The 23,271-nt window shown below is 60.7% G+C and overlaps 1 protein-coding gene across 2 annotated transcripts in view; it reads left to right on the top strand.

Moving 5' to 3' along the window:
- Positions 1–20,146, top strand: part of SRCAP (Snf2 related CREBBP activator protein) — a 28,117-nt gene extending 7,971 nt beyond the window's left edge. Inside the window, exons 8-33 of one of the 2 annotated variants that reach the window (XM_074954312.1) lie at positions 916–1,003; positions 1,147–1,236; positions 1,934–2,089; positions 2,172–2,434; positions 2,509–2,686; positions 3,007–3,143; positions 4,871–5,040; positions 5,137–5,329; positions 5,874–6,010; positions 6,496–6,682; positions 6,970–7,139; positions 7,432–7,763; positions 8,061–8,357; positions 8,451–8,615; positions 9,495–9,719; positions 9,956–10,258; positions 10,340–10,587; positions 10,915–11,258; positions 11,551–11,753; positions 11,943–12,112; positions 12,351–12,547; positions 12,688–12,802; positions 14,079–14,207; positions 14,293–14,475; positions 14,920–15,003; positions 15,894–20,146. In XM_074954312.1, coding sequence (XP_074810413.1) covers positions 916–1,003; positions 1,147–1,236; positions 1,934–2,089; positions 2,172–2,434; positions 2,509–2,686; positions 3,007–3,143; positions 4,871–5,040; positions 5,137–5,329; positions 5,874–6,010; positions 6,496–6,682; positions 6,970–7,139; positions 7,432–7,763; positions 8,061–8,357; positions 8,451–8,615; positions 9,495–9,719; positions 9,956–10,258; positions 10,340–10,587; positions 10,915–11,258; positions 11,551–11,753; positions 11,943–12,112; positions 12,351–12,547; positions 12,688–12,802; positions 14,079–14,207; positions 14,293–14,475; positions 14,920–15,003; positions 15,894–19,220 — 8,091 coding nt within the window. In that variant the 3' untranslated portion in view covers positions 19,221–20,146. Of the gene's footprint in view, positions 1–912; positions 1,004–1,146; positions 1,237–1,933; positions 2,090–2,171; positions 2,435–2,508; positions 2,687–3,006; positions 3,144–4,870; positions 5,041–5,136; positions 5,330–5,873; positions 6,011–6,495; positions 6,683–6,969; positions 7,140–7,431; positions 7,764–8,060; positions 8,358–8,450; positions 8,616–9,494; positions 9,720–9,955; positions 10,259–10,339; positions 10,588–10,914; positions 11,259–11,550; positions 11,754–11,942; positions 12,113–12,350; positions 12,548–12,687; positions 12,803–14,078; positions 14,208–14,292; positions 14,476–14,919; positions 15,004–15,893 lie in introns of both variants that reach the window. The other variant, XM_074954311.1, reaches the window with a different exon arrangement.
- The last annotated feature ends 3,125 nt before the right edge of the window (positions 20,147–23,271 follow it).

Raw genomic sequence — 23,271 nt, 5'->3', positions numbered from 1 at the left:
GGGTTTGAGGTGTGGGAGGGGGCTCTGGGCTGGAGCAGGGGGTTGGGGTGCAGGAGGGGGTCAGGGCTCTGGGGTGGAGCCAGGAATGAGGGGTTTGGGGTGTGGGAGGGGGCTTGGGGCTGGGGATGAGGGGTTTGAGGTGTGGGAGGGGGCTCTGGGCTGGGGCGGGGGTTGGGGTGCAGGAGGGGGTCAGGGCTTTGGGCTGGGGGTGCAGGCTCTGGGCTGGAGCCGGGAATGAGGGGTTTGGGGTGCAGGAAGGGGTTCTGGGTTGGTGGGGGGGGGCGGGCTCAGGCCTGGGGCAGGGAGTTGGGGCATGGGCTTACCTCGGGCCACTGCTGGTCAGCAGCGCAGCGGGAGTGCTAAGGCAGGCTTCCTGCCTGTCCTGGAACTGTGCTGCGCCCCAGAAGCAGCCAACACTAAGTCCGACTCCTAGGAGGAGGCACGCAAGCGGCTCCACACAGCTCTTGCCTGCAGGCACTGCCCCCCTCCTCCTCCCCCCACTGCTCCCATTGGCCGGTTCCTGGCCAATGGGAGTGTGGAGCCGGAGCTAGGGGCAGAGCGCAGAGCCCTATGGCTTCCCCACCCCGAGCCGGACCTGCTGCTGGCCACTTCCGGGGCACGGTGTCAGAACAGGTAGGGACTAGCCTGCCTTAGATGGGCAGCACTGCCACCGGGGCTTTTAACGGCCCGATCGGCGGTGCTGACCAGAGCTGCCGCGACCCAGTGCCTTACATTCCATAAGCCAGTACTGGGTCGCAATCCACAGTTTGAAAACCACTGCCTTAAGCTGCATGATCTGTGTCCCGCAGCTAGGCCAAGGTAGGAGGGCCTGGGGGGGGCCAGGGCTCTCCTTTTGGGGTAGGAGGGCCTGGCCCCAGCCTCTCCTCCCAGCCCTCTACTTCATGCCTCCAGCAGGAGAAAGCAAAGTCCGTCATGCAGAGGAACAAAAGGCCGTGGAAACCTGACAAGGAGGATGAGGAGTTCACGGCCAACGAGGCGGAAGGTGAGCATGGCAAGGGACCTGCTGGAGCAGCTAGGCTCTGGGTGGATGGGAGGGACCTGATTGCCACTGGTGGCTGATGGGGGGTGACAGATTAACAGGGCTTTCTCCCATCCACGTGGTAACACAGCCCCTTTTCTCCTCAGCTGAGGATGAAGAGGAGACGATCGATGCTGAAGAGAAGCTGGAAGGGGACATGGATCACAGGAAGGAACTGGATGACTTGGCCCAGGAAGGTATGGAGAGGGTGGGAGGAGAGTATGTCTGGGACAGGCCTAACTGTCCTCGTAGCTCCAGGATTCTCCCCTATGCTTTAACTGCATGGGTCAGAGAGATTTTAATCCTCTGACCACACCCAAGCTTGCAAGGGGATGGAGCCCTCAGGGTGTAAAGATCTTCTCAAGACAGGGTATTAACCCCAGCAGCGGGGCCAAATCCAACAGCTTGGGAAGCCCCTGATCCGTCCTTGGCAGATTTGTTGGTGGAGCCTCATTCTGAAACCAGTTCCTGCACCTTCCCCTCCGTGTTGCCTTGTTGCTAAGCCCTGAAGAATAAGGCCTTGTGGGACTGGACTGATTCCAGCCATGTAGCACTGATGTTCAGCGTGGCCTGGATCTCTCTCAGGGACACAGGGTCAGTTTCTCTGTCTCACCATCCCGAGGGCTCCTGGCAAACTGTCCCCCAAGTCATGTGATCAATGTTCAGGGAGCACTTAAACAGGTCCCTGCCTGGCCCCGTAGGCTGGGATTTGGTAGCTGGTGCTCAGAGAAACCTCTCCATTGCAACCCGCAGCCAGGTCCTTTCTGTGCTGGCTGCGTTACAGATTTGGAGAGACATCTAGTCACAGGGCGGGGGTGGAACACGACATGACCCCTGCCCCATCCCACCCTCTGCGTGTTCCCATGCGCCCCTGACCCTGTCGTTGTCTGGCAGGGGAGCTGCCCATGGAGGAGCTGCTGCAGAGATACGCCGGCGCCTACGCCTCGGACTTTGAGATGGATGAGTCGGATAGCTCCTCGGATGCCTCGGAGCCCAGCACCTCGGAGTACGAGGAGGAGTCAGAGGACGAGGACAGCAGCAGCCAGTCAGGTATAGAGGGATGAGGCGGCACGGTCCGAGGAGTGGGTGGGTGTCTTAAGGCAGGGCTGATGCTAGCTGGATCTTGCCCCAGACTCCACCGCAGAGGAGGAGAGTGAGGAAGAGGAGGAGAGCCAGGAAGAAGAGGAGGAGGAGGAGGATACCCCTCCTGAGGAAGCGACGGCGGTGAGCCGGGAGGAAGACTTTGGCGTGGAGTACCTGTTGAAAAGGGACGAGGATCGGGGAGAGGGGCGTAACGACGCGGCCCCCGCCCTGGGGCCCAAGAAGGAGATCACAGACATCGCAGCCACTGCTGAGAGCTTGCAGCCCAAGGGCTACACCCTGGCTACTACCCAGGTAAGCGGGACCACAGTGGGGAGGGGGTTGGAGGAGGGAAGGCAGCCAGACTAACCCACTCCCCCTTTGTGCAGGTGAAGACGCCCATCCCTTACCTGCTGCGGGGGACCCTGCGGGAGTATCAGCACATCGGCCTGGACTGGCTGGTCACCATGTACGAAAAGAAGCTCAACGGGATCCTGGCGGACGAGATGGGGCTGGGCAAGACCATCCAGACCATCTCCCTGCTGGCTCATTTGGCCTGCGAGAAGGGTGAGGGGGTGGGATGGGGCTGCATGGGGCGGCTCCATCTCTGACGGGGACAATCCTGCCCCAGGTGGGGACGGGCTAGATGGGCCCAGATGCCTGGATTGCAATAGCCACCTGCCCCATTGGTGGCATCTGCAGAGAAGCCCAGGGCTGACAGACTGTGGAGATGGAGCTCCCTTCCTCGGGGGCTCGGGGAGGCTCATTGGTGAGGAGGGTACGTGGAAGAGATTGCCATGCTGCTGCTCAGGCTTTGCCCACCTTGGCGCGCCAAGATCCCTGAGTCCGCAGCTTGAAAGCAGCCCTGCTCTGTGTTGGTCCCACAGGTAGCTGGGGTCCCCACCTGATCATCGTGCCCACCAGCGTGATGCTGAACTGGGAGATGGAGATCAAGCGCTGGTGCCCCAGTTTCAAGATCCTCACCTACTATGGGGCACAGAAGGAGCGCAAGCTCAAGCGGCAGGTGAGGAACCGGGGCTCCTCCATTACCCCAAGTGCACCCCCCAGCTGGGATACAGGACTGCCTCCTTATGGTGGCTGAGGATTGTCTGCTTTCCCGGGCATTGGGGACGAGAGTCATAGAGTATAAGCCAGAAGGGACCACTAGATCTAGTCTGACTTCCATATAGAGCACAGGCCACCAACACCACCCAGCACCCGCACACTAATCCAGCCAGCGAAATGTGGCCAGTGTATTGACTAGCCTGTTGTGTGCCACAGGCAGAGTAGGAGGGACCGGTGCACCGGCACCAGCAGGGAAATGATTAGATGCAAGATCCCCAGATGGTCCCAGCAAGCGACCTGCACCCACACGCTGCAGTGGAAGGGGAAGTCGTCTCCTCCAACCCAGGGTTCCTGCCAGTCTGACCTGGGGGACAAATTCCTTCCCAACCCCACATACAGCGATCAGTGAGACCCAGCCCTTGTGAGCAAGAACCAGCCAGCCAAGCACTTGAGAGAGAGATAGACTGCTCGGTGCCACCCAAGTGCCCTGGCCCGCCCTCCCAATGTCCCATTTCCAGGGTGGCCATCCCTGATGCTTCAGAAGAAGGAGATGATAAAAGCCTCACAAAAACAGAATATATGGAGGAAATCCCTTCCTGGATCTGGCTAAAGCCCTGAAGCATGAGCTTTAGGAACATAAGAAATAAATCTGCCCCCTGCCAGCACAAGCAACCCCGTCATACAATCGCACGCATACGTTTTTCCAGCTTTCTCTTAAAACTAATGGAGATCTTTGCTCCCAGAACTCCTACTGGGGGTCTGTTCCAGAACCTCACCCTACTGATAGTTAGAAGCTGCCTTCTCATTTCCAGCCTGAATTTGTTCATGGCCAATTTATATCCATTTGTTCTTGTGCCAACTTTGTCCTTTAGCTTCAGTAGCTCTTCTCCCTCCCTGGTATTTACACACACCCCCACTCCCTGGTGTATTTATAGAACTCAATCAGATCCCCCTCAGTCTTTGTTTGACTAGACTAAATAAGCCACGCTCTTTCAGTCTCCTCTGGTAGGATCAGCCCTCTGTTTGCCTGGTCATCCTCATAGCTGTTCTCTGCACCTGTTCCAGATTGAATTCACCTTTCTGGAACCAGGGGGCCCAGAACTCTGCACAGTATTCCCAGTACCTTGGACAATGGCATTAATACTTCTCCCTCTCTCTACCGGAAATGCCTCTCCTGAGGCATCCTAAGATCACATTTGCCTTTGTCACTGCTGCATCACGTTGGTGCCTCATAGTCATCCTGTGATAGACCCCCACAGCCATGTCTCTCTCCTCTCTTGCTTCCAGCTGATGAGCTTGTAACAGAAATTCTTATTATTAGACTCGAGATGCAGGACCTTGTACTTTGTCCTGCTGAATTTCATCCCATTTCTGTCACTGTAGTCTTCAAGGTCAGATTTTCCTGTATAATATTCCAATTTTCTGTATTGACAGTGCCTCCCAGGTCTGTATCATTAGCACACTCCTGCTTTACGAGCAGGCAGGCTTCTGTAGGGTTGCACAGGATACTGGCTGGCTTATGGGGGCGGGGAATGGACCCGGGGCCTTTCCCCTTTGGGGGCACCAGCTCCAGTCTGGTCCTGGGCTGTAGAACCACCTGGTTTGGAGATGGGAAGGGGATCTGGGTGGTCCATCTTCTCTGGCTGCTCGCAGCCCCTCCCAATGTAACCCAGCTCCCCTCTGTAGGGCTGGACCAAGCCCAATGCCTTCCACATCTGCATCACCTCTTACAAGCTGGTGCTGCAGGACCACCAGGCATTCCGGCGCAAGAACTGGAAGTACCTGATTCTGGATGAGGCCCAGAACATCAAGAACTTCAAATCCCAGCGCTGGCAGTCGCTGCTCAACTTCAACAGGTGGGTGGGGTACCCCCCTGAGGTGGGGAGGGCCCTGGCCTGGCGTGGCCCAGCACGCTCATTGCTTTGCCTTTCCTTTCCCCGTGTCTCCTCCAGTCAGAGGCGGCTGCTGCTGACAGGCACCCCCCTGCAGAACAGCCTGATGGAGCTCTGGTCCCTCATGCACTTCCTGATGCCCCATGTCTTCCAGTCGCACCGCGAGTTCAAGGAGTGGTTCTCCAATCCACTGACAGGCATGATCGAGGGTAGCCAGGAGTACAACGAGAGCCTGGTCAAGCGGCTGCACAAGGTGCGGGTGGGAACTGCTGTGGCTGCAGCGGAAGGGGAGAAGGAGCTGCTGGGGGTGGGGAGCAAGGGCTGCTAGGAATCAGGCCTGGGGTGGGGTCTGCGAGGGATTGGGGTTGGGAGAGGGGATGGGTCAGGACCGGGACATGGGCGGTTTGATCTAGTGCTCGGAGCAGGGGTGACAGGCCTAGTGGTCAGAGGCCAGGCCAGGGGGCCAGAATTGGGAACCAGTCAGGAAGTTAGTAGGTTGCCCAGACAACTTTCTGTGCTTCCTCCTGGTTTAAATAGTACAGTCGGGGCGATCGGTGGGGGCCGAGCATCGTCCCCAAGCAGGATCCTCATAAGTGGTGCCTCTGGGAGGGGTCAGAGTTCTGCAAGCCTCACGACCCCTAGGGTGGGGGGGCTGCCCAGTGGTGGCCAGGGTGTGAGGGCAGACTTTCCCTGTTAGGCTGGGCTGGGCTGGGCATTCCCGCTGGTGATCAGGACACCTGTGACGGTTGGGGGCGGGGCTGGCTTTCAGACTGATGGCTCTGCCCCACCCCTGGCAGGTGCTGCGGCCCTTCCTCCTGCGAAGGGTTAAGGTGGATGTGGAGAAGCAAATGCCAAAGAAATATGAGCACGTCATCAAGTGCCGGCTGTCCAAGCGCCAGCGCTATCTCTACGACGACTTCATGGCCCAGGCCACGTGAGTGCAGAGGGCACAGGACGCTTGGGTTTATCCTGGCTCTTGGGGGCGTGGAGTGTCTAATGGGTTAGAGCAGGGGGGACTGGGAGCCAGCACTCCTGGGTTCTGTCCCCAGCTCTGGGAAGGACTGGGGCCAGATCCCAACTCGGGTGATGGCGTTCTGCCTCTCTAACTCCTGCCCATAGTGTCAGTTGCGTACAGAATCCACCTTCACTGCTCTGTTGCACTGCTGTGTTAATAAGTCACTGCTCCCTGCCCCAGAGGTAGCTGCATTTCAGTATTGCCTGAGGGGTCCCTGTGCAGTGGCACGGTGTGGTTACCCGGCTGCTGCTGCGCTGCACCCCAGAAGCGGCCGCATCTCAGCGCTGGATGGTCTATCCCAGGGTGGCCTTGCTGGGTGGTTCTTACCCACCCGCCAGTCCAGAAATGCAGCATGTGGTGGCAGCAAGGAGCTCGAGCTGACTCTGCTCTTGCTTGCCTCTCAGCACCAAGGAGACTCTGGCCACAGGGCATTTCATGAGCGTCATCAACATCCTGATGCAGCTGCGGAAGGTCTGCAACCACCCCAACCTCTTCGACCCCCGGCCCATCCACTCGCCCTTCATCACCCAGGGCATCTGCTTCAGCACCGCCTCCCTCGTCCTGTGCGCCCTCAACCGGGACCCCTTTAAGGCAGGTGCCCCCAGCCCTTCAAGGGGGGTGGGGGGTGGGACACAGGGCTCTAGGGGACTTCAATTCCAGTCCAGCCCCAGGACAGGGGCTTGGCTGGCTCAGGGAAGGGGGCGGGAAGAGATGGGGCCTTTCTCTAGGGAGCCCTGGCTTGCTCAGGGGGGAGGCAGGAATGGGACACAGGCCCTTTTACCTTCCTGCCTGCCCTTGTGTTGGTGTTGCTCCGGGGGGAAGTACTAGGAGCCATGGGAGGGCTGGTCCTCTCCTAACTGGGCCTGGCCCCTTTACAGCATGTGGACATGGGCATTTTCGACCTCATCAACCTGGAGGGGCGCGTGTCCCGCTACGAGGCCGACACCTTCCTGCCTAAGTGGAAGGTGACAAGGAAGCTGATCGAGGAGATCGCCGAGTCCCCGGACCCCCCGCCCAGGCCCAAGCCTGTCAAGATGAAAGTGAACAGGTACTGCAGCCCCCCATGGGGATCTCAGCGGGAGGGAAGGGGGCTGCCATGGCCATGGGATGGGGGGATGGGGATCTCAGTGGGGGGAGGGGCTGCCATTGCCCAGGACGGAGGGATCTTGGGGGCAGTGGAGGAGGCTTCCATAGCCAATGCCAGGGGTTTTGGGGAAGGGGGCTGCCATAGCGCAGAGCAGGGGGTTGGAGGGGAGTCCTGGATTTGTGGGGGGGTCGGCAGGGAGTGGCGAGTTCCCTTGCCCCCGCACTTTAACCCCATCTGTTCCCCCTCCCTGCAGGATGCTGCAGCCAATGCCAAAGCCAGAGAACCGGACTGTGGTGCTGGTGAACAGCCCTCGCCCTGTGGCCCCCTTGCAGAGACCTATGGCTCCTGTGTTGCCAGAGGCCCTGGCCCCCATGCACCCCATGGGCCCAGTTCTCCCAGGGCCCGTTCAGCCTCCCCTGCTCCCTCACCCCATGGCCGTACCCATCTCGCTGCCCCTGCCCCTCCCGCCATCCCCGGTGCCGGTGCCTCCCGCTGCCAGGCCGCAGGGCCCAACGCTAGTGCCTACGCTGAGCCAGAACAACGCCGCTGCCGCCGTGCTCCAGGCCCCGGTGTCCGCCCCGCAGGGTAAGGGCCTTGCCCAATGGAAGGGGTGGGGCGGGGCTGGGTCCCCACTGGGATCCCCTGAAGCGGGGCCCTTTCCTCTGCCTGAGGGCTGAAATGCCGTACTGGGGGGGTGTGGCCTGGATTTCCCTCCCTTCTCCTTTTTGGAGGGCAGGGCCAGGCCAGGTAACACCTCCTTGGGCCCTGCCCCATCTTTCCCAGGGTGGAGGAGCTGGGCTGGTATCCCCCTCTCCCTTCCATGGGGGCGTGGCTAGGCTGGCTGACTCCTCCCCTCTAACCAGCCCCTCTTTCCTCCCACAGTCCTGCCTACACTGATGCCTGCGGCCCAGCTGGTCCCGAATGCCCCCCAGCCCCCTGTGCTGCCGGCCCCTGCCACCGCTGCTGCTGCTGCTGCCTCCACCCTCAAGCCCGGCCCGGTGCCAGCCCCTGCCGTGCGGCTAGCCACCAACCCACTGAACCCGGGCGCCGTGGGGAGCATGATGAAGCCAGTGACAGTCCATTCCACCACTAGCACCCTGCCTGGCTACAACTTCCCGGCCACCAGCGCTGTGCAGCAGAGGCTGCTGCTCTCCCCGGACATGCAGGCCCGGCTGCCCTGTGAGTACAAGGGGCGCTGCAGGGAGTGGGGGGGAAGGCAGCAAGTGTCTGCCCCCTCCCCTCCTGGGAACTGACCCCGTCCCCTCTCCGCAGCGGGCGAGGTGGTGAGTATCGCACAGCTGGCCTCGCTGGCCAATCGGCCCCTGCAGAGCGCCCCAGGCAGCAAGCCCCTCACCTTCCAGATCCAAGGGAACAAGCTGACCCTGACGGGCACCCAGGTGCGGCAGGTCACCATGGCCCAGCCCCGACAGCTGCAAAGTAGGTAAACCCCTCCCCTCCCAAGTGGCCCCAGGCACCTCTGCTCCCCCTCCCCTCCTTCCATCCTGGTGAGGGATCTCGGTGTAAACAGCCCCCACGCCCCACCCCAGAGGTGGCTGCATCTCATCAGTCCCTGCACACTGTGTGATCCTCCTGCTAAGAGCCCTCTCCCTGCCCCAAACCCTCGCTCCCCTGCTTCCACCATTGCTGTTCTCACTGTCTCTCCCTCAGCCCCCTGTGCCCTGGCTGCTTGACTGGCTTGCCTGCTTTCTCTCCTCTTCCCCTCCACTCAGCCAGAGCTCTGCTGGGGGCTCTTGAACACTCGTTCTTAGACCGGACGAGGGAGGGTGGAGGGAGGGGGCATGAGAGACTGCAGCACTTGGGGGAGGAGATGGAAGAGCCAGGGGGTCCCAGTGGGTGGAGTAAGAACGGATCTGGGGGAGTGGGGTCCTGGGGAACAGCCAAGGGGCACGGTGGGGAAGAGCAGGGAATCAACAGGCACCGGTGGGGTGGGGAGCCCTGGGGCGAGCAGAGCGGCGCTGGTGAGGTGGGGTGGGCAGCAGTGCACAGAGGGATGCCAGTGGGGTGAGGAGTGGGGAACCGAGGGGCGGTGGTGGGCAGGCAGCGGAGGGGCACCATAAGGGAGTGTTGGGGCATGGCGGGGCAGACGGCCAGGGTGGGATCCCTCTAAGCTCCAGCCGTCTCTGCCCATGAGGCGCCTGTTGACCCGAGGGAGAGAGCAAAACTCCAAGCCTGACCCTGCTGTAAGGCCCTAATGCCAGCCCGGCCGGGTCGCTGCAGGGGGGCGCACAGGGGACGGGGACGGGGTGGGCGTGCTCTGGTGGGGAAGCCCAGCTGTTCATAATTTCTCCCCTGTAGGGAATGTAGTTCACCTGGTCTCTGCCGGGGGGCAGCACCACATCATCAGCCAGCCAGCCCAGGTGGCTCTCATCCAGGCCATGACCCAGCAGGGGGGACAGGCGCAGGGCGGGGTGCAGGCCATGTCAGGCCCCCAGCCCACCACCATCCTGCCCGCCCCAGCCTCTGCCACCACGGCAGCCACCACTTCAGCAGCCATCAGCGTCCCCATAGCTGCCACACAAGGTGAGTGTCAGTGGCCAGGGGGCAGATCAGGGCGAGCGGCAGGCCAGACTCCTGGGTTCTATCCCCAGTTCTGGGAGCGGGGCGGAGCTAGTGGGTTAGGGCAGAAGGGGCTGGGAATTAGGTTTTGTCCCCAGCTCTGGGAAGGGAGTGGGGTCCAGTGGTTAGTGTGGGGGTCACTGTGTGCTGTGAGGGGGAAGATGTCTGCCAGACTCTAACCCTGCTTTCCTCCTCCCCAGTGCCCTCCTCCATGGTGAACAGCTCTGGTGTGGTGAAGATCGTAGTGCGGCAGGCCCCGCGGGACGGCCTGGTGCCTGCCCCAGCCCTACAGCAGCCTCCACGCCCAGCCACAGCCACCACCCTGCCGAGCCTGCCGGCCGCCCTGATGGCACAGCGAGCCCAGCTCCCCGTGGCACCCATGCCGCCCGTGCGGTTGCCCACTCAGCCACTGGTTCCGGTGCGGGCACCCACCCCACTGCAGGCCCTAGTGCGACCCATGATCCGAGTGGTACAGGCCCAAGTGCCCAGTATGGAGCAGTCGGGTAAGCGGGTCATCTTTGCCTTCCTAGACGGGGCCTTGTGCCCTAGGACTCTCACTAACCCCACTTGGCCTTTCTCTGCAGCTCCAGCACCGGCTCCACCTTCTCCTGCCACGGCGGCCCCTCTCCCCATCCCCCCTGCCACCACCATCGCTGCTGCTGTCTGCCCCACACTGGCTCCGCGGCCCGCAGCCGCACCCAGCCCGGTGCCCAAGGAGGAACCCGAGACACTAATGCTACGCTCCACCACGCCCACCCCACCTCCCCCGTCGCCACGGGCCCCACGGCACAGACGGCAGCCCCCTCCCCCACCCCGGTCACCCTTCTATCTGGTGAGTGAATGTGCGGGGGGACTGGGACTTGGGGGAAAGAAGAGGGGGCAGGGGTCAGATAGGGCAGGGAGGGCCTGGGATAGTCCATGGGGAGGAGGATCTCAGTGCAGTGGGGCAGGGATAGGACTGGACCAGGAGAGGGGGAGAAGAAGGATCTGGACCAGCTGGGCTGGGAAGAGGATCTCACAAGAGGTGGGAGCTATGCTAGCCCGGATGGAGGGGAGAGGATCTTGGGGGGTGGGGCTGGGATCTCAGATGTAAGGCAGCTCGGGGGGGCGTCCCATCGCCAACACTGACGTCTGTCCATCTGTGTGGTCCCGGTGGCAGGAATCACTTGAAGAGAAGCGGAAGAAGCAGAAGGAGGAGCGCCTGGACCGGCTTTTCCGCCTCAACGAGCAGCACTGCAACCTGGCCCCCATCTATGGCACCGAGGTGCTGCGCCTCTGCACCCTCTTCCCACCCAGCCCCCCTCGGGAGCAGGAGGAGGAGGGGCAGGAAGTGGCACCAGAGCTGGATGGCTGGAGGGGGGCCAGCTACAGCCACTGCTACGTGGCGCAGGTGCATCGGGACCCCCAGCACCTAGAGATGTATTGGCAGCGGGCCACAGCCGTTGCCCAGGCCATCCTGACCCCCCAGCAGAGGGTTGAGCAGTTGGCAGACATCATTGAGAGGTAACGCCTCCCGGCGGTGTGGCTGGGCCACTCAGTGAGGAACGGGGATCTGGGCAGCTGCCTTGGGGAGCTGGGGTTCGAACTTAGGAGTCCTGGCTCCCAGGCCCAACCTGCCCCATTCCAGGCCTGGGGCTGGAACCCAGCAGCCCTGACTCTCAGGCCCCTTCTCCACCCCACTGTAACCCACTCCCCTCCCGGAGCTGACAACCGTGGAGGCGCGTCCTCCGTCCCCCTGGCCTGCTGTTGTGCCCTTGGCCGTTCGCACCCTCAGCCATGCCCGTTGTATCTGCAGGTTCATCTTTGCTATGCCTCCCGTGGAGGCGCCTGCCATCACCATTCACACCTCTCACCCGCCCCCGTCACTCCTGCTCCACCAGGCCATCTTCAAGGAGACGCTGCGGCGGGAGATCTCGCCCCGTGCCAGTGGCCTGCATCGCATCGTCTGCAACATGCGCACCCAGTTCCCCGACCTGCGCCTCATCCAGTACGACTGCGGTATGTGGGTGGGCCGGGCAGTGGGGGTCATGGCTAGCTGGGCCCCTGGCCGATCCAGGGGAGGGGTGGGAGGCAGGGAGGCTGGGCAGAGACGCTCTGCTCAGGCAGGGGCTGAGGGAGAAGCCAGGCTCTTCGTGGTCCTTACTCCTGCCTGGCTCGCCTGATCACCATCCCTGTTCCTTCCTGCAGGGAAGCTCCAGACCCTGGACCTGTTGCTGCGGCAGCTGAAGGCCGGAGCGCACCGGGTTCTCATCTTCACCCAGATGACCCGCATGCTGGACGTGCTGGAGCAGTTCCTCAACTACCATGGGCACATCTACCTGCGCCTGGACGGTAGCACCCGCGTGGAGCAGAGACAGGTATCGCCGGCTGCCGCCTTGTTCTTGCACCCACGTGTCGTGGGGGTTCCCTCAGCAGTCAGGCTAGGGACTCCTCTGAGCCCACAGGCCTCCTCTGCTACGCATCCACCTCACTCCTCTCCCAGAGCTGGGGACAGAGCCCAGGAGTCCTGATTGCCGGCCCCGCAGCTGTAAACTCTAGACCCCACCAGCCCCATATCCTGTCTGCTACCCCTCACTGTGGCTTCCCCCCTGACAGGCGCTGATGGAGCGTTTCAACGCTGACAAGCGCATCTTCTGCTTCATCCTGTCGACACGCAGCGGAGGCGTGGGGGTGAACCTGACGGGTGCTGACACTGTGGTGTTCTACGACAGCGACTGGAACCCCACCATGGACGCCCAGGCCCAGGACCGCTGCCACCGCATCGGCCAGACCCGTGATGTCCACATCTACAGGTCAGCCATGCGCCGTGTCACCTGCTCTGACTCCTCCTGTCCAGCAGAGGGAGCCTGTGCAGTGCATGTCCCCTCCCCTCCCACTCTGTGTGGCTGACCCTGCCCCAGAGGGTAAGTTGCCTCTCTGCCTCCCCCTGCAGGCTGATCAGCGAACGGACAGTGGAGGAGAACATCCTGAAGAAGGCCAATCAGAAGAGGATGCTGGGAGACATGGCCATTGAGGGCGGGAACTTCACCACAGCTTACTTCAAACAGGTACCTGGCCCTGCTGCAGCAGTCACACTCCCTGCTGCATTGCATCCCTTGCTGACCAGCTAAGTCATGGGCTGAAAGCTGAAACTCCCTGCTGGGACCCAGGATTAGTGATTCCCAGCACCCCCAACCTACCAGACCCAACTCCCATCCCAGAGCTGGGGAGAGAACCCAGGAGTCCTGAGTCCCAGCACCCCCTGCTCTAACCCAAGAGACCCCACTTCCCTTCCAGAACAGAACATAAGAATGGCCATACTAGATCAGACTAAAGGCTAGCCCAGTATCCCATCTTCCGACCATGGCCAATGCTAGGTTCCCCAGAGGGAATGAACAGAACAGGTAATCATCAAATGATCCATCCCCTGTCGCCCATTCCCAGCTTCTCGCAAACACAGGCTAGGGACACCATCCCTGTCCATCTTGGCTAATAGCCATTGATGGACCTGTCCTCCATGAACTTGCCTAGTTCTTTTTTGAACCCTGTTATAGTCTTGGCCTTCACAACATCCTCTGGCAAGGAGTTCCACAGGTTGACTGTGCGTTGTGTGAAGAAATACTTCCTTTTGTTTGTTTTAAACCTGCTGCCTGTTAATTTCATTTGGTGACCCCTAGTTCTTGTGTTATGAGGAGTAAATAACACTTCCTTATTTACTTTCTCCACACCTGTCATGGTTTTATAGATCTCTGTCATATCCCCCCTTAGTCGTCTCTTTTCAAGCTGAAAAGTTCCAGTCTTATTAACCTCTCCTCATACAGCAGCCCTAATCATTTTTATTGACCTTTTCCAATTCCAGTATATCTTTTTTGAGATGGGGCGACCACATCCGCACACAGTATTCAAGATGTGGGCGTACCATGGATTTATATAGAGGCAATATGATATTTTCTGTCTTCTTATTATCTATCTCTTTCTTAATGATTCCCAATGTTCTGTTTGCTTTTTTGACTGCCGCTGCACATTGAGTGGATGTTTTCAGAGAATTATCCACAATGACTCCAAGATTTTTCTTGAGTGGTAACAGCCAATTTAGACCCCATAATTTTATATGCGTAGTTGGGATTATGTTTTGCAATGTACATTACTTTGCATTTATCAACATTGAATTTGAGCTGGGGAGAGAACCCAGGAGTCCTGACCAAGCCCGATCTCCTTGATCCAATCCCAGAAATCTGGCTGAGTACATTGCTCTTGCTCTTACAAAGCCCCTCACTCAAGCAGGTCACTGCTCAGTATAACCCGGGGGTATCTATGCCTAACCTGGGTGTGTCTGCCCCTCAGCAAACCATCCGGGAACTCTTCGAAATGCCCTTGGACGAGCCGGCCAAGAAGGAAGGGGAGGTCCTCACCATGGCACAGGAGGACGAGGAGGATCCCATGGCCAACAAGCAGACCCAGATCCTGGAGCAGGTAAGCCCCACCCAGCCACGGGGAGGGTTGGGTTTCCCTCAGCTCCGCCTCCTCACCCACTGAGAGAAGTGTGTTTGGCCGGCAGGCGCTGTGCAAGGCCGAGGACCCTGAGGACATCCGAGCGGCCACACAGGCCAAGGCCGAGCAGGTGGCAGAGCTGGCCGAGTTCAACGAGAACATCCCCCTGGACGCAGACGAGCGGCCCAGCAAGGAGGAGGAGGAGGAGATGTCGAAGGCGGAGCAGGAGATCGCCTCGCTCATGGAGCAGGTGCAGGGCAGGGGCAGGGGCAGGGGCAGGGGCAGATTGGCTAGAAAGAGATCCACCCTGCATCATGTCACTCCCCTTGCTCCTACCCTGCAGCACAGCGAACCCTAGTGTATCTCAACTCGGGGAGCATTGTACCATGGGAAGGGGGTGGGTGGCTGTGTCCTTGCTGCCACCTGCTGGAGGGAATGAGCCCTGCTCTCTGTGGTGGGTTCAGAATCTCGCAAGCTTTTCCAGCGGCCCCTGTGCCCTGGGTTTAGCCAATCCTGTGAGCCCACCGTTTCAGGGCTCTTATGTGCAATAGGACCCAAAAGACCTGACTCCCAGCCTGCTGCTGCTCTACTCCAGTAGACCCCACTCCCCTCCCAGAGCTGGGGCTAGAACCCAGGAGTCCTGACTTCCCAGATCCCTCTGGTAACTCCTGTTCATCATCTCCTGCTCTCGCAGCTCACCCCCATTGAACGCTATGCCATGAACTTCCTGGAGGCCTCTCTGGAGGACATCAGCCGAGAGGAGCTGAAGCAGGCAGAGGTGAATGCGACCCCCTTTAATCCCTTCATCGCTTGGGGCCAGGTGGGGGGATCTCATCCTGGCTGGCCAGAGTAGCTTTGTCCACAGCCTTGGCTTCGGCAGCACCTCCAAACCTCAAGCGCGTGGCTCCCCCCATGCAACGCAGCTTCAGTGGTGTGGCCGCACAGCAACCATCTCCCAGGCTGTTGTGAGCCCCACTCCCCTGGGCTTATGACCTTTCATGGAGATGACAAACAGGCACCAGCTGGGTGGGGGACGGGGGTGGCCACAGGGCACTGAGGCACTGTGTAAACCCATCTGGTATCCTGTCCCCCCTGCCGCCCCCGATCACACCCAGGGGCCCATCTAGCCTGGTATCCAGTTCCCCCGCCCCAGATCACACCCAGGGGCCAACTAGCCCAGTATCTCGTCCCCCTCATTGCCCCAGATCACACCCAGGGGCCATCTAGCCCAGTATCTCATCCCCCTCATCGCCCCAGATCACACCCAGAGTCCCATCTAGCCTGGTATCCTGTCCCCCTGCTGCCCCAGATCACACCCAGAGTCCCATCTAGCCCGGTATCCCGTCCCTCTTGCCACCCGAGATCACACCCACAGGATTATCTAGCCCCCTGTATCCTGCCCCAGATCACGGCCATGGGACCATCGAGGCGCAAACACCACTCTCATATCCCGCCCTGGATGAGACCCATAGGACCCTCAAGTCCTGTACTTTGCCCCCTCCCTGCTGCCCCAGCTCAGACCCATGGGCCCATCTAGCCCAATATCCTGCCCTGGATCAAGCCAATGGGCCCATCTGGCCAAGTATTCCACCCCCTCCTTGTCCCCCTGGCCCAGACCAGATGCTCTGTGGTTGCCTGGCAGATGACCACTGTCTCTCTCCTTTACAGGAGCAGGTGGAGGCCGCCCGGAAGGACATAGACCAGGCCAAGGATGAGGTGGTGTTCAAGCTGCCCGACGACGAGGAGGAGGGTCGGCTCAGTGAGGAAGGCTACATCAAAAAGAGCAAGAAGGCCAAGGTGCCCAGCCGTGCAGGCCCAGAGCGCACTGGCACACGCATGAGTGAGCGACTGCGGGGCACTCGCCTCTCCCTGCGTGAGGCAGATGGAGTGGACACAGAGTCGCCCCAGGCCCGGCTCCCCAGCCTGCGCCACCTGCGGGGCCACCATGCCAGGCTGGAGGCCGAGGAGGCAGAAGACCACCTGTCCCTGGTGGCACAGCACACACGTGGCGCAGCCATCCGCAGGGACCTGGTGCGGGAGGAGATGCCGGTTCCAAACCGCAAGGCCGCGGCCAAGAGGGAGGAGTCGGGGACCAAGGTTCCAGGGGCTGGCGAGAGGGTGCTGCGGCCCATCCCTCACAGAACAGAGGCCCCCTTCATCGGGGAGAGGGTGCTCCGGACCTCCCCACAGAGACCTGAACCCCCTGCCACCGGAGACAAGGTGCTGCGAGGCACCCCCCAAAGAGCCGAGCCCCCAGCCACCATAGAGCGGGTGCTCCGAGCCATCCCTCAGAGAACAGACACCCCAGTCCCCGGGGACAGGGTGCTACGAGGCGCCCCGCAGCGAGCAGAGCCCTTGGCTGCCCTGGAGCGGGTGTTGCGGAGCGCCCCCCCGAGAACAGATGCTCCAGCTCCTGGGGACAGGGTGCTCCGACCGGCTCCACTCAGACCAGAGGCACCTCCTGCTGGGGAGCAGGACCTGAGACCTGAGGCACCAGCGGCTGGTGCGAAGCTCCTCCAGCCAAGACCTGAGGTAGCACCTGCCAAAGAGGAGACCCCCCAGCCAATGCTCCCAGCTGCTGAGATCTTGGGGGCACCGGCCCTGCTAGGGCCTGAGAGCCCAGCACCCACAGGGGAGCTAGTCTCGAAGAAGCCCCCTGCTGAGCATGTGCTGAGGGTGGAACCTCCACCCACTTGGGAAAAGGTGCTGGGATCCATGGAGCTCACGACAGGGGCGAAGATGGGGAGCGCGGAGCCATCTTCTGCCTCAGAGAAATTTCCCCTACCAGCCCCCTGCAACCTGGAGATCCCAGCCCCCGACAAGCCGGTGCCAAGCCCGGAGACGCCAGCCTCTGGGGAGGAGCCACCTGAAGAAGCCAAGGGATCTTTGGGCAAAGCTGAGGTAGCCGGAGAGCTGTCCCGATGCCCAGTGGAGCTGGACAGTGTGGACGTGAAGAGGGGAGAGCCAGTCAGAGGTACCCTGGAGGTGCCGGAGAGCCAGGCACCCGATGGGCCCGCAGCAGAGCTCCCACCAGAGACGCGTGCCCACAGCGCTGCTAGGACAGGGCTCAAACCGCCCACTGCTGAGCCTTTCTCCACCACAGAGGACAAAGTGCCAGGAGAGGCGGAGCCCCAGCCAGCCTGGCCTCTCACGGGCTACCTGAACCAGCCCGTGGAGGCTGCCAACTCCCTGCCTCAACTGAAAACGCCGCCCCCCAGCAAGGAGCACAACGGGCTAGAGCGGCCTTCCCCTCTCCCCAATAGCCTGGCCGAGCCCCAGCCCAGGGAGCTGGCGCAAGGTGCCACGGAGCCACTGGAGATCACCACTGGTGGCAGCAGCAGCCTGAAGGTGATGTCCAAGAGGGGGCTGGAGGACCGGGAAGACAAGCCCAAGCACCCAGACGGAGTGAGTGCAGCCAACACCGCCTCGCTGGGGCTGGGGGAAATGCAGCCAGGGACGACCTCCTCCTCGGACAGCCCATCGCCGGCCAAAACACCGCGCCGGCGCACCAGCGCTGACGTAGAGATCCGGCAGAACCACCAGGGCCAGGACGGCCCAGCTGCCAAGGTCTTGCGCAAGCTGCCAGGCCGCCTGGTTACTGTGGTGGAGGAGAAAGAGCTGATCCGACGCCGGCGCAACCGCATCCACAAGCTGGACACCACCGGCGGCACCGTGGTGAGCCCCAGCAGCAGTTCGGCCCACAGCATCTCCGAGCTGGAGTTGTCCCCCTCCAGCAAGGAGCTGCCGCTGCTCCGTGACCTGCCCGCCCGCCGCAGGATTGAGCTGGAGAGCCGGGCTGCCAAGGAGAGGGGAGACGAGGGATCTGGGCTGGAGCTGCCCCCCAGCCTGCCCCCGCCGCCCCTCAAACGTAAACGGGGTCGGCCCCCCAAGAACAAGTCTCCAGAGCAGCCAAGCCAGGGGGAAGCACAGCCGCCACCCAGCACCAATGTGCCCCGCATCAGGAAGCCAGAGATCAAGACTCCCGAGCCATCCTCACCCAAGACCCTGAAGCAGCCATGCAAGGGGGAGGCACGGCCACCGCCCGGCACCCTGAAGCCACGTGCCCAGAAGCTGGAGCCCAAGGCCCCTGAGCCAGTCTCACCCAGGAGCAAGACAGAGAGCAGTGAGAATGAATCCCCCCTGGAGAAGCGCCGGCGGGGCCGGCCCCCCAAGACACACTGGGCCCCTGCCACTCCCAGCACTGAGTCACCCCCCAAGCGCAAGCGGGGCCGGCCCCCCAAGAACCCAGCTTCCCCCCGCGTGGAGACAGCAGCCCCCCGCCCTGGCTCAACTTCGGACCGCGACACCTCCGCCGAGAAGGAGCCGCCCCCACCTGGCCGCAAGAGGAGGTGGAGGAGGAAGGAAGAGCCTGGCCAGGCCCCCAGCGAGAGCTCGTCAGATGGCGAGGAGGCCCGGCCCCTCACCCGGCTGGCCCGTCTCCGGCAGGAAGAGAAGCTGGAGTCGGGCAGCGAGTGCTCGGCCCTGCTCCCATCCCAGAGCGCTGCCCCTAAGCCGGAGCCGGACGGCACCTCGTCAGGGGAGAGCAGCACCTCCGAGCAGACCCCAGCCCGCTCCACCCGCCAGCGCCCTGGCAGCTTGGTGCCGCCGCTGGAGCAGGAGCATCAGAGGCGCAAGCGGGGGTGCTTGTCAGAGGGCGGCAAGTCCCCCGGGGCTGCCGGCTCATCGGAGGACGACGGGGGCGGCGAGTCAGAGTCATCAGCAGAGTTGAGCGGCGAGGAGGGTGAGCGGCGGCCCAAGCGCCGCCGCCGCCATGCAGGCCGAGCCACCGGCAGCAGGAGGCGGCCGTGCCCCCGAGGCAGTTCGGCCGACCGCATCCTGCGAAGCGCCGCCGCCACCCCAGCCGGCAACACCCGCTCGGCCACCGGCACCACGCCGGGGGGGGTGGCTGGAGCCCCCACCCCCTCGGCCACCGCTGCTCCTGCCGCCATGGTTACCTCCTCACTAAGTATCAGAGGCCGCAAGCCCAAAACGTGACCACAGCCTGGGAGATGCCAGAGTCACTTCCCCTTGGGATAGATCGGAGCTCGCCTCCCCACCCACCCCCATCCCGCCCTTCTCGGGCAGCAGTACAGCCGCTCTGGGCTTCCCACCTCTCTGCCATCCCCGTCTGGACTGTTTAAACCACTACTTGAACGCGGGAGGGGCTGGTGGCATGGCTGTCCGGTTCCCCTGGCCCCGACACACGCTTGGCTCTGGGCACAAGCTAACCCAGCTGCAAGTCTCGGCAGCCTGGGGTGACCCTGCTGCTCCGGCCCTGGGGGAGACACGTCCTGTGAGGGAACAGGGCTCTGCTCCTTGGCATCATAGAGCAGGCAGGGCGCCAACCAAGGCGGGTGGTGTACGCGGCTCCTCCTGGTTCCAGGCATGGGATTAGCCCAAGGCCCTGGCTGGATTGGCCCAGGCGTTTCACACCCTTTTTTATTTCTATCCTCTTGCCCAATCCAGGGCTGGTTCAGATCTCCCCTCCTGCCCCCCCAATGGAGGGAGCTCCCCCCCCCGATTTCTAAAAACTCACCCGTTCTTTTTAACTAGCTTGGGTTGGTTTTTAACTGACGCGACCAAATTCGCGGCCTCCCACTCCCGCCTGGGGTTCTTCTCGATTTCCTTCCTGCTCTTCCATGCAGGAGCCAGGTTGTCAGGCTGGGGCAGCCAAATCTGGCCGCTGGGGACAGACTGGAACACGGGGTGCAGCGGCCCCCCAACACACACAGGAGAAATTGTCCTCTTTTTAATTATGTACATTTCAGACTCACAGCTCCAAGGACTCTTGGGGCTCTGATTGGTTGGAACCCCCCCCCCCCGACACACAAGCCCCCCACCTTTCTCTGTATGTACAGCCCTTGTTGTAAAATAGGTTCTTTTGAACATAATCTATGCAAAGGTTATTTTGTATAGGGGAGCACACCATTCCCCCCTCCACGGCAGGACTGGGGGCGGCAGCCGTTCTCTGGGGTTGGGGGGGGGGGGAGCGTGTGGTTGGGGAGCAGGGGGTGTAGGGACTGGGGGGGGAGGTGTTCCCATGGAGCTGTCTTTCCTACTGAAGCATGTTCAGAACGTGTACAGAGGTCCGATGTAATCTTTCTTCAGAATAATGCTATGAATAAAGTGTTTAAAAAAAAGAAAAACCGACAGCACAGCCCCAGCCTCTGCAGTGTGGTTTGTGCCTCCAGCACCCTCCTGTCTCCCGTCCACTCTCTCAGCCTTCCCTCGCGGCTATGATTGTCTAGATCTTCCACCGCAGCGTGGCATGCTCACGGGGCTTTTCAAGGGGCTTGGGCACTGGTGGCACGTCAGTGTCTCTCCCCTCCCCTGGTTCTCTGTGGCTCAGAAGAGAACTGAAATGCTTTGGGCTAACTAAAGCCATTGGGCTCAACATGGGGAATGGGGTGTGCTCTACGGCGGGTCAGAGCAGATGCTCTGTGGGGCTCCTTCTGGACTTGGAATCCGTAAAACAGCCCCATCTGCAGCATCCCAGGCCACGATTCCAGGGTTGAAGCCTGTATCTGGTGGCCAAGCTAGAGCATCTCTTTAAGAAGGGACGTAGGGATGGCCGGACTGGCTCGGAGCCAGTGGCCATCTAGCCCAGTATCCCACCTGGCATCGCCCAGTACTAGCCACTTAAGAGGACGGTGTGAGAACCTCCCCATAGCAGATGTAGGCTAATCTGACCCTGCTTTAGGTTTGCACCCTGAGATCAAAGAATTAAAGATCAGTTCAGGCTCAACCAGAGGAGAAGTGATATCCCCACCAGTATTAGCATGAGCTATGCTAACTCTGGCTGTTCGCGTTATCCATAGACATGACCAATCACTTTAGCAGGCCTCAAAGCCTTGGTGTTGCCCTTATCATGTGGCAGTGAGTTCTGCAGGCTAATCTCAGTGTATGGAAAAGGATTTCCTTTGCTTGGTTTTGAACTTCTCCTCTTACTGTAATTCATTGTCCCCTTATTCTTGTGTTGTAAGTCAGGGGAAACAAACCCTCCCTACTCTCAGCCCATCAATATTTTAAAGGCTTTCATCATGTCCCTTCTGTCTCTAACCAGCCCCATTCCCGTCAGGCTCTTGGAGAGAGGCCCATCCACTCTGTCTCTGAGGACTCCCAGGGATGGGGAATCTACCTTGCCCCACGACGGCACTTCCACCCCAAGACCCTCCACTGCATTTGTTCTTAGGGCAAAAGCATCAGAGTGAGAACATATTTTTAAAAACAAAAGTATTGAAAGGTTTCCTTGCCATCCCAGGAATGGCCTGTCTTGGAGGCTGGTGGGCCACAGTCTTCGCAAACATTGAGGCCACCCTATGGGGGCGGGGGAGAAGGGACAGACCAGCGAGCCAGGGACACACACAGACTCATCAGCTGTATTGCTACAAAGGGCTGTAAGCATTGTGTGCCTCAAACTGTCTGGCCTAGCTCACTGTAGTGGCTTTTGGGAGGTTTTCAGGCTTTAAATGTGAACTACCCTGCTCCCCAAAGATACCGCACATGGTTCCAATAGCTGTCGCACCTCCCTGTGCCCCTGTATGGCTCAGCCCCATGGTTGGCATCCTTCTGTGCCCTTGATACATCCCTGTACCAGTAAGATACCATAGTCAGGTACCGGACACCTCCCTGGGCCTTTGATGGCACTGCTGGGGGCATGACAGCAGCTGAGGAGGGTGGGAATTTTTTGTGCTATTTTTAGATTTATAGATATTTAGGTCAGAAGGGACTATTATGATCATCTAGTCCAACCTCCTGCACAACGCAGGCCACAGAATCTCACCCACCCACTCCTGCAAAAAACCTCACCTATCTCTGAGCTATTGAAGTCCTCAAATCGTGGTTTAAAGACTTCAAGGAGCAGAGAATCCTCCAGTAAGTGACCCGTGCCACAGAGGAAGGCGAAAAACCTCCAGGGCCTCTTCTAATCTGCCCTGGAGGAAAATTCCTTCCCGACCCCAAATATGGCGATCAGCTAAACTCTGAGCATATGGGCAAGATTCACCAGCCAGCTGCTCCAGAAAATTCTTTCCTGGGTAACTCGGATCCCACCCCATCTAATATCCCATCACAGGCCATTTTTATGACCCATCTGGCTGACTCAGGGCCTCTTCCTGCTTCGTATGGCCACCTCTTGGAGGGGAGGGGGCGGGGGGAAGAGTTCTCCCTGGGCCAGGGGAGATCAGGGCTACGGTTTGAGTTGAGCCCAGACTGGCTGGACTCTACACCCCTTGAAGGGCAGACCCTGTGCTGGCAAAGGAAGAGCCATGATCCCATGGGGGGAAATGACCCGCAGCGGGGAAAAAGGTGCCACGGGAGGGAGCCAGGATGGATCTCAGAAGAGCAGGGCAGCGTCGGGGCCATGGCTCCTTCCAGTGGGGACTCTGAAGCCTGGCTTGTCCAGGCCGCCCTAAGGACTTTCTCATGCTGGCTTCCAGGAGACTTAACAGCTACTGCCTTGTTTGAAAAGGTGCAGCATCACTGCGAATACTCCGCTGGCTTCACTCCTGAGAGATGGGGTGCTGGAGCTCACAGACCCCGGCAGGATGGGCCTGGGACCTGCCCTGGGGGTACAGCAGGAGCCCTGGGCGTCTGGCACATGAATGGCCGGGCCAGAGCACAGATCCTGTGCCTCCACGCCACCCTCCCTCTGCCCTTACATGGTACAGCTGGTGGAGTAACAGCCTGGCACATGGCGGCTCCTCGTGCCCTTGAGAGTCTTCTCCGTGTGTCTGAGATATTCATACACACCTCTCTCTATTCCGTATCTCGTAGAGCCTGGTGCGTCTGAGCAATCCACATGCCCTCCCCACCTCCGGCACTCCACCTGCCCACCCTAGTCCTTGTCCACCCTCCCTCGTCTGCCCTGTGCCCCACACACGCTGCCTCCAGCCTCCCCCGTTCGCCCTGCACCCCACCTGCTCTACATCCCATTCTTCGAGTGATTGCTTATGTGTATTCCACAGTAGGGTGCGTGTGCTCGTCACGTGCGCCGGTGCCAGAAGTTTTTCCCCTAGCAGTACCCGTAGGGGGAGCACCGCTGCAC

The sequence above is a fragment of the Natator depressus genome, chromosome 6 (genome assembly GCF_965152275.1).
Source record: "Natator depressus isolate rNatDep1 chromosome 6, rNatDep2.hap1, whole genome shotgun sequence".
NCBI classification, from domain to species: Eukaryota; Metazoa; Chordata; order Testudines; family Cheloniidae; genus Natator; species Natator depressus.
This window is presented reverse-complemented; position numbering and strand designations above follow the sequence as displayed.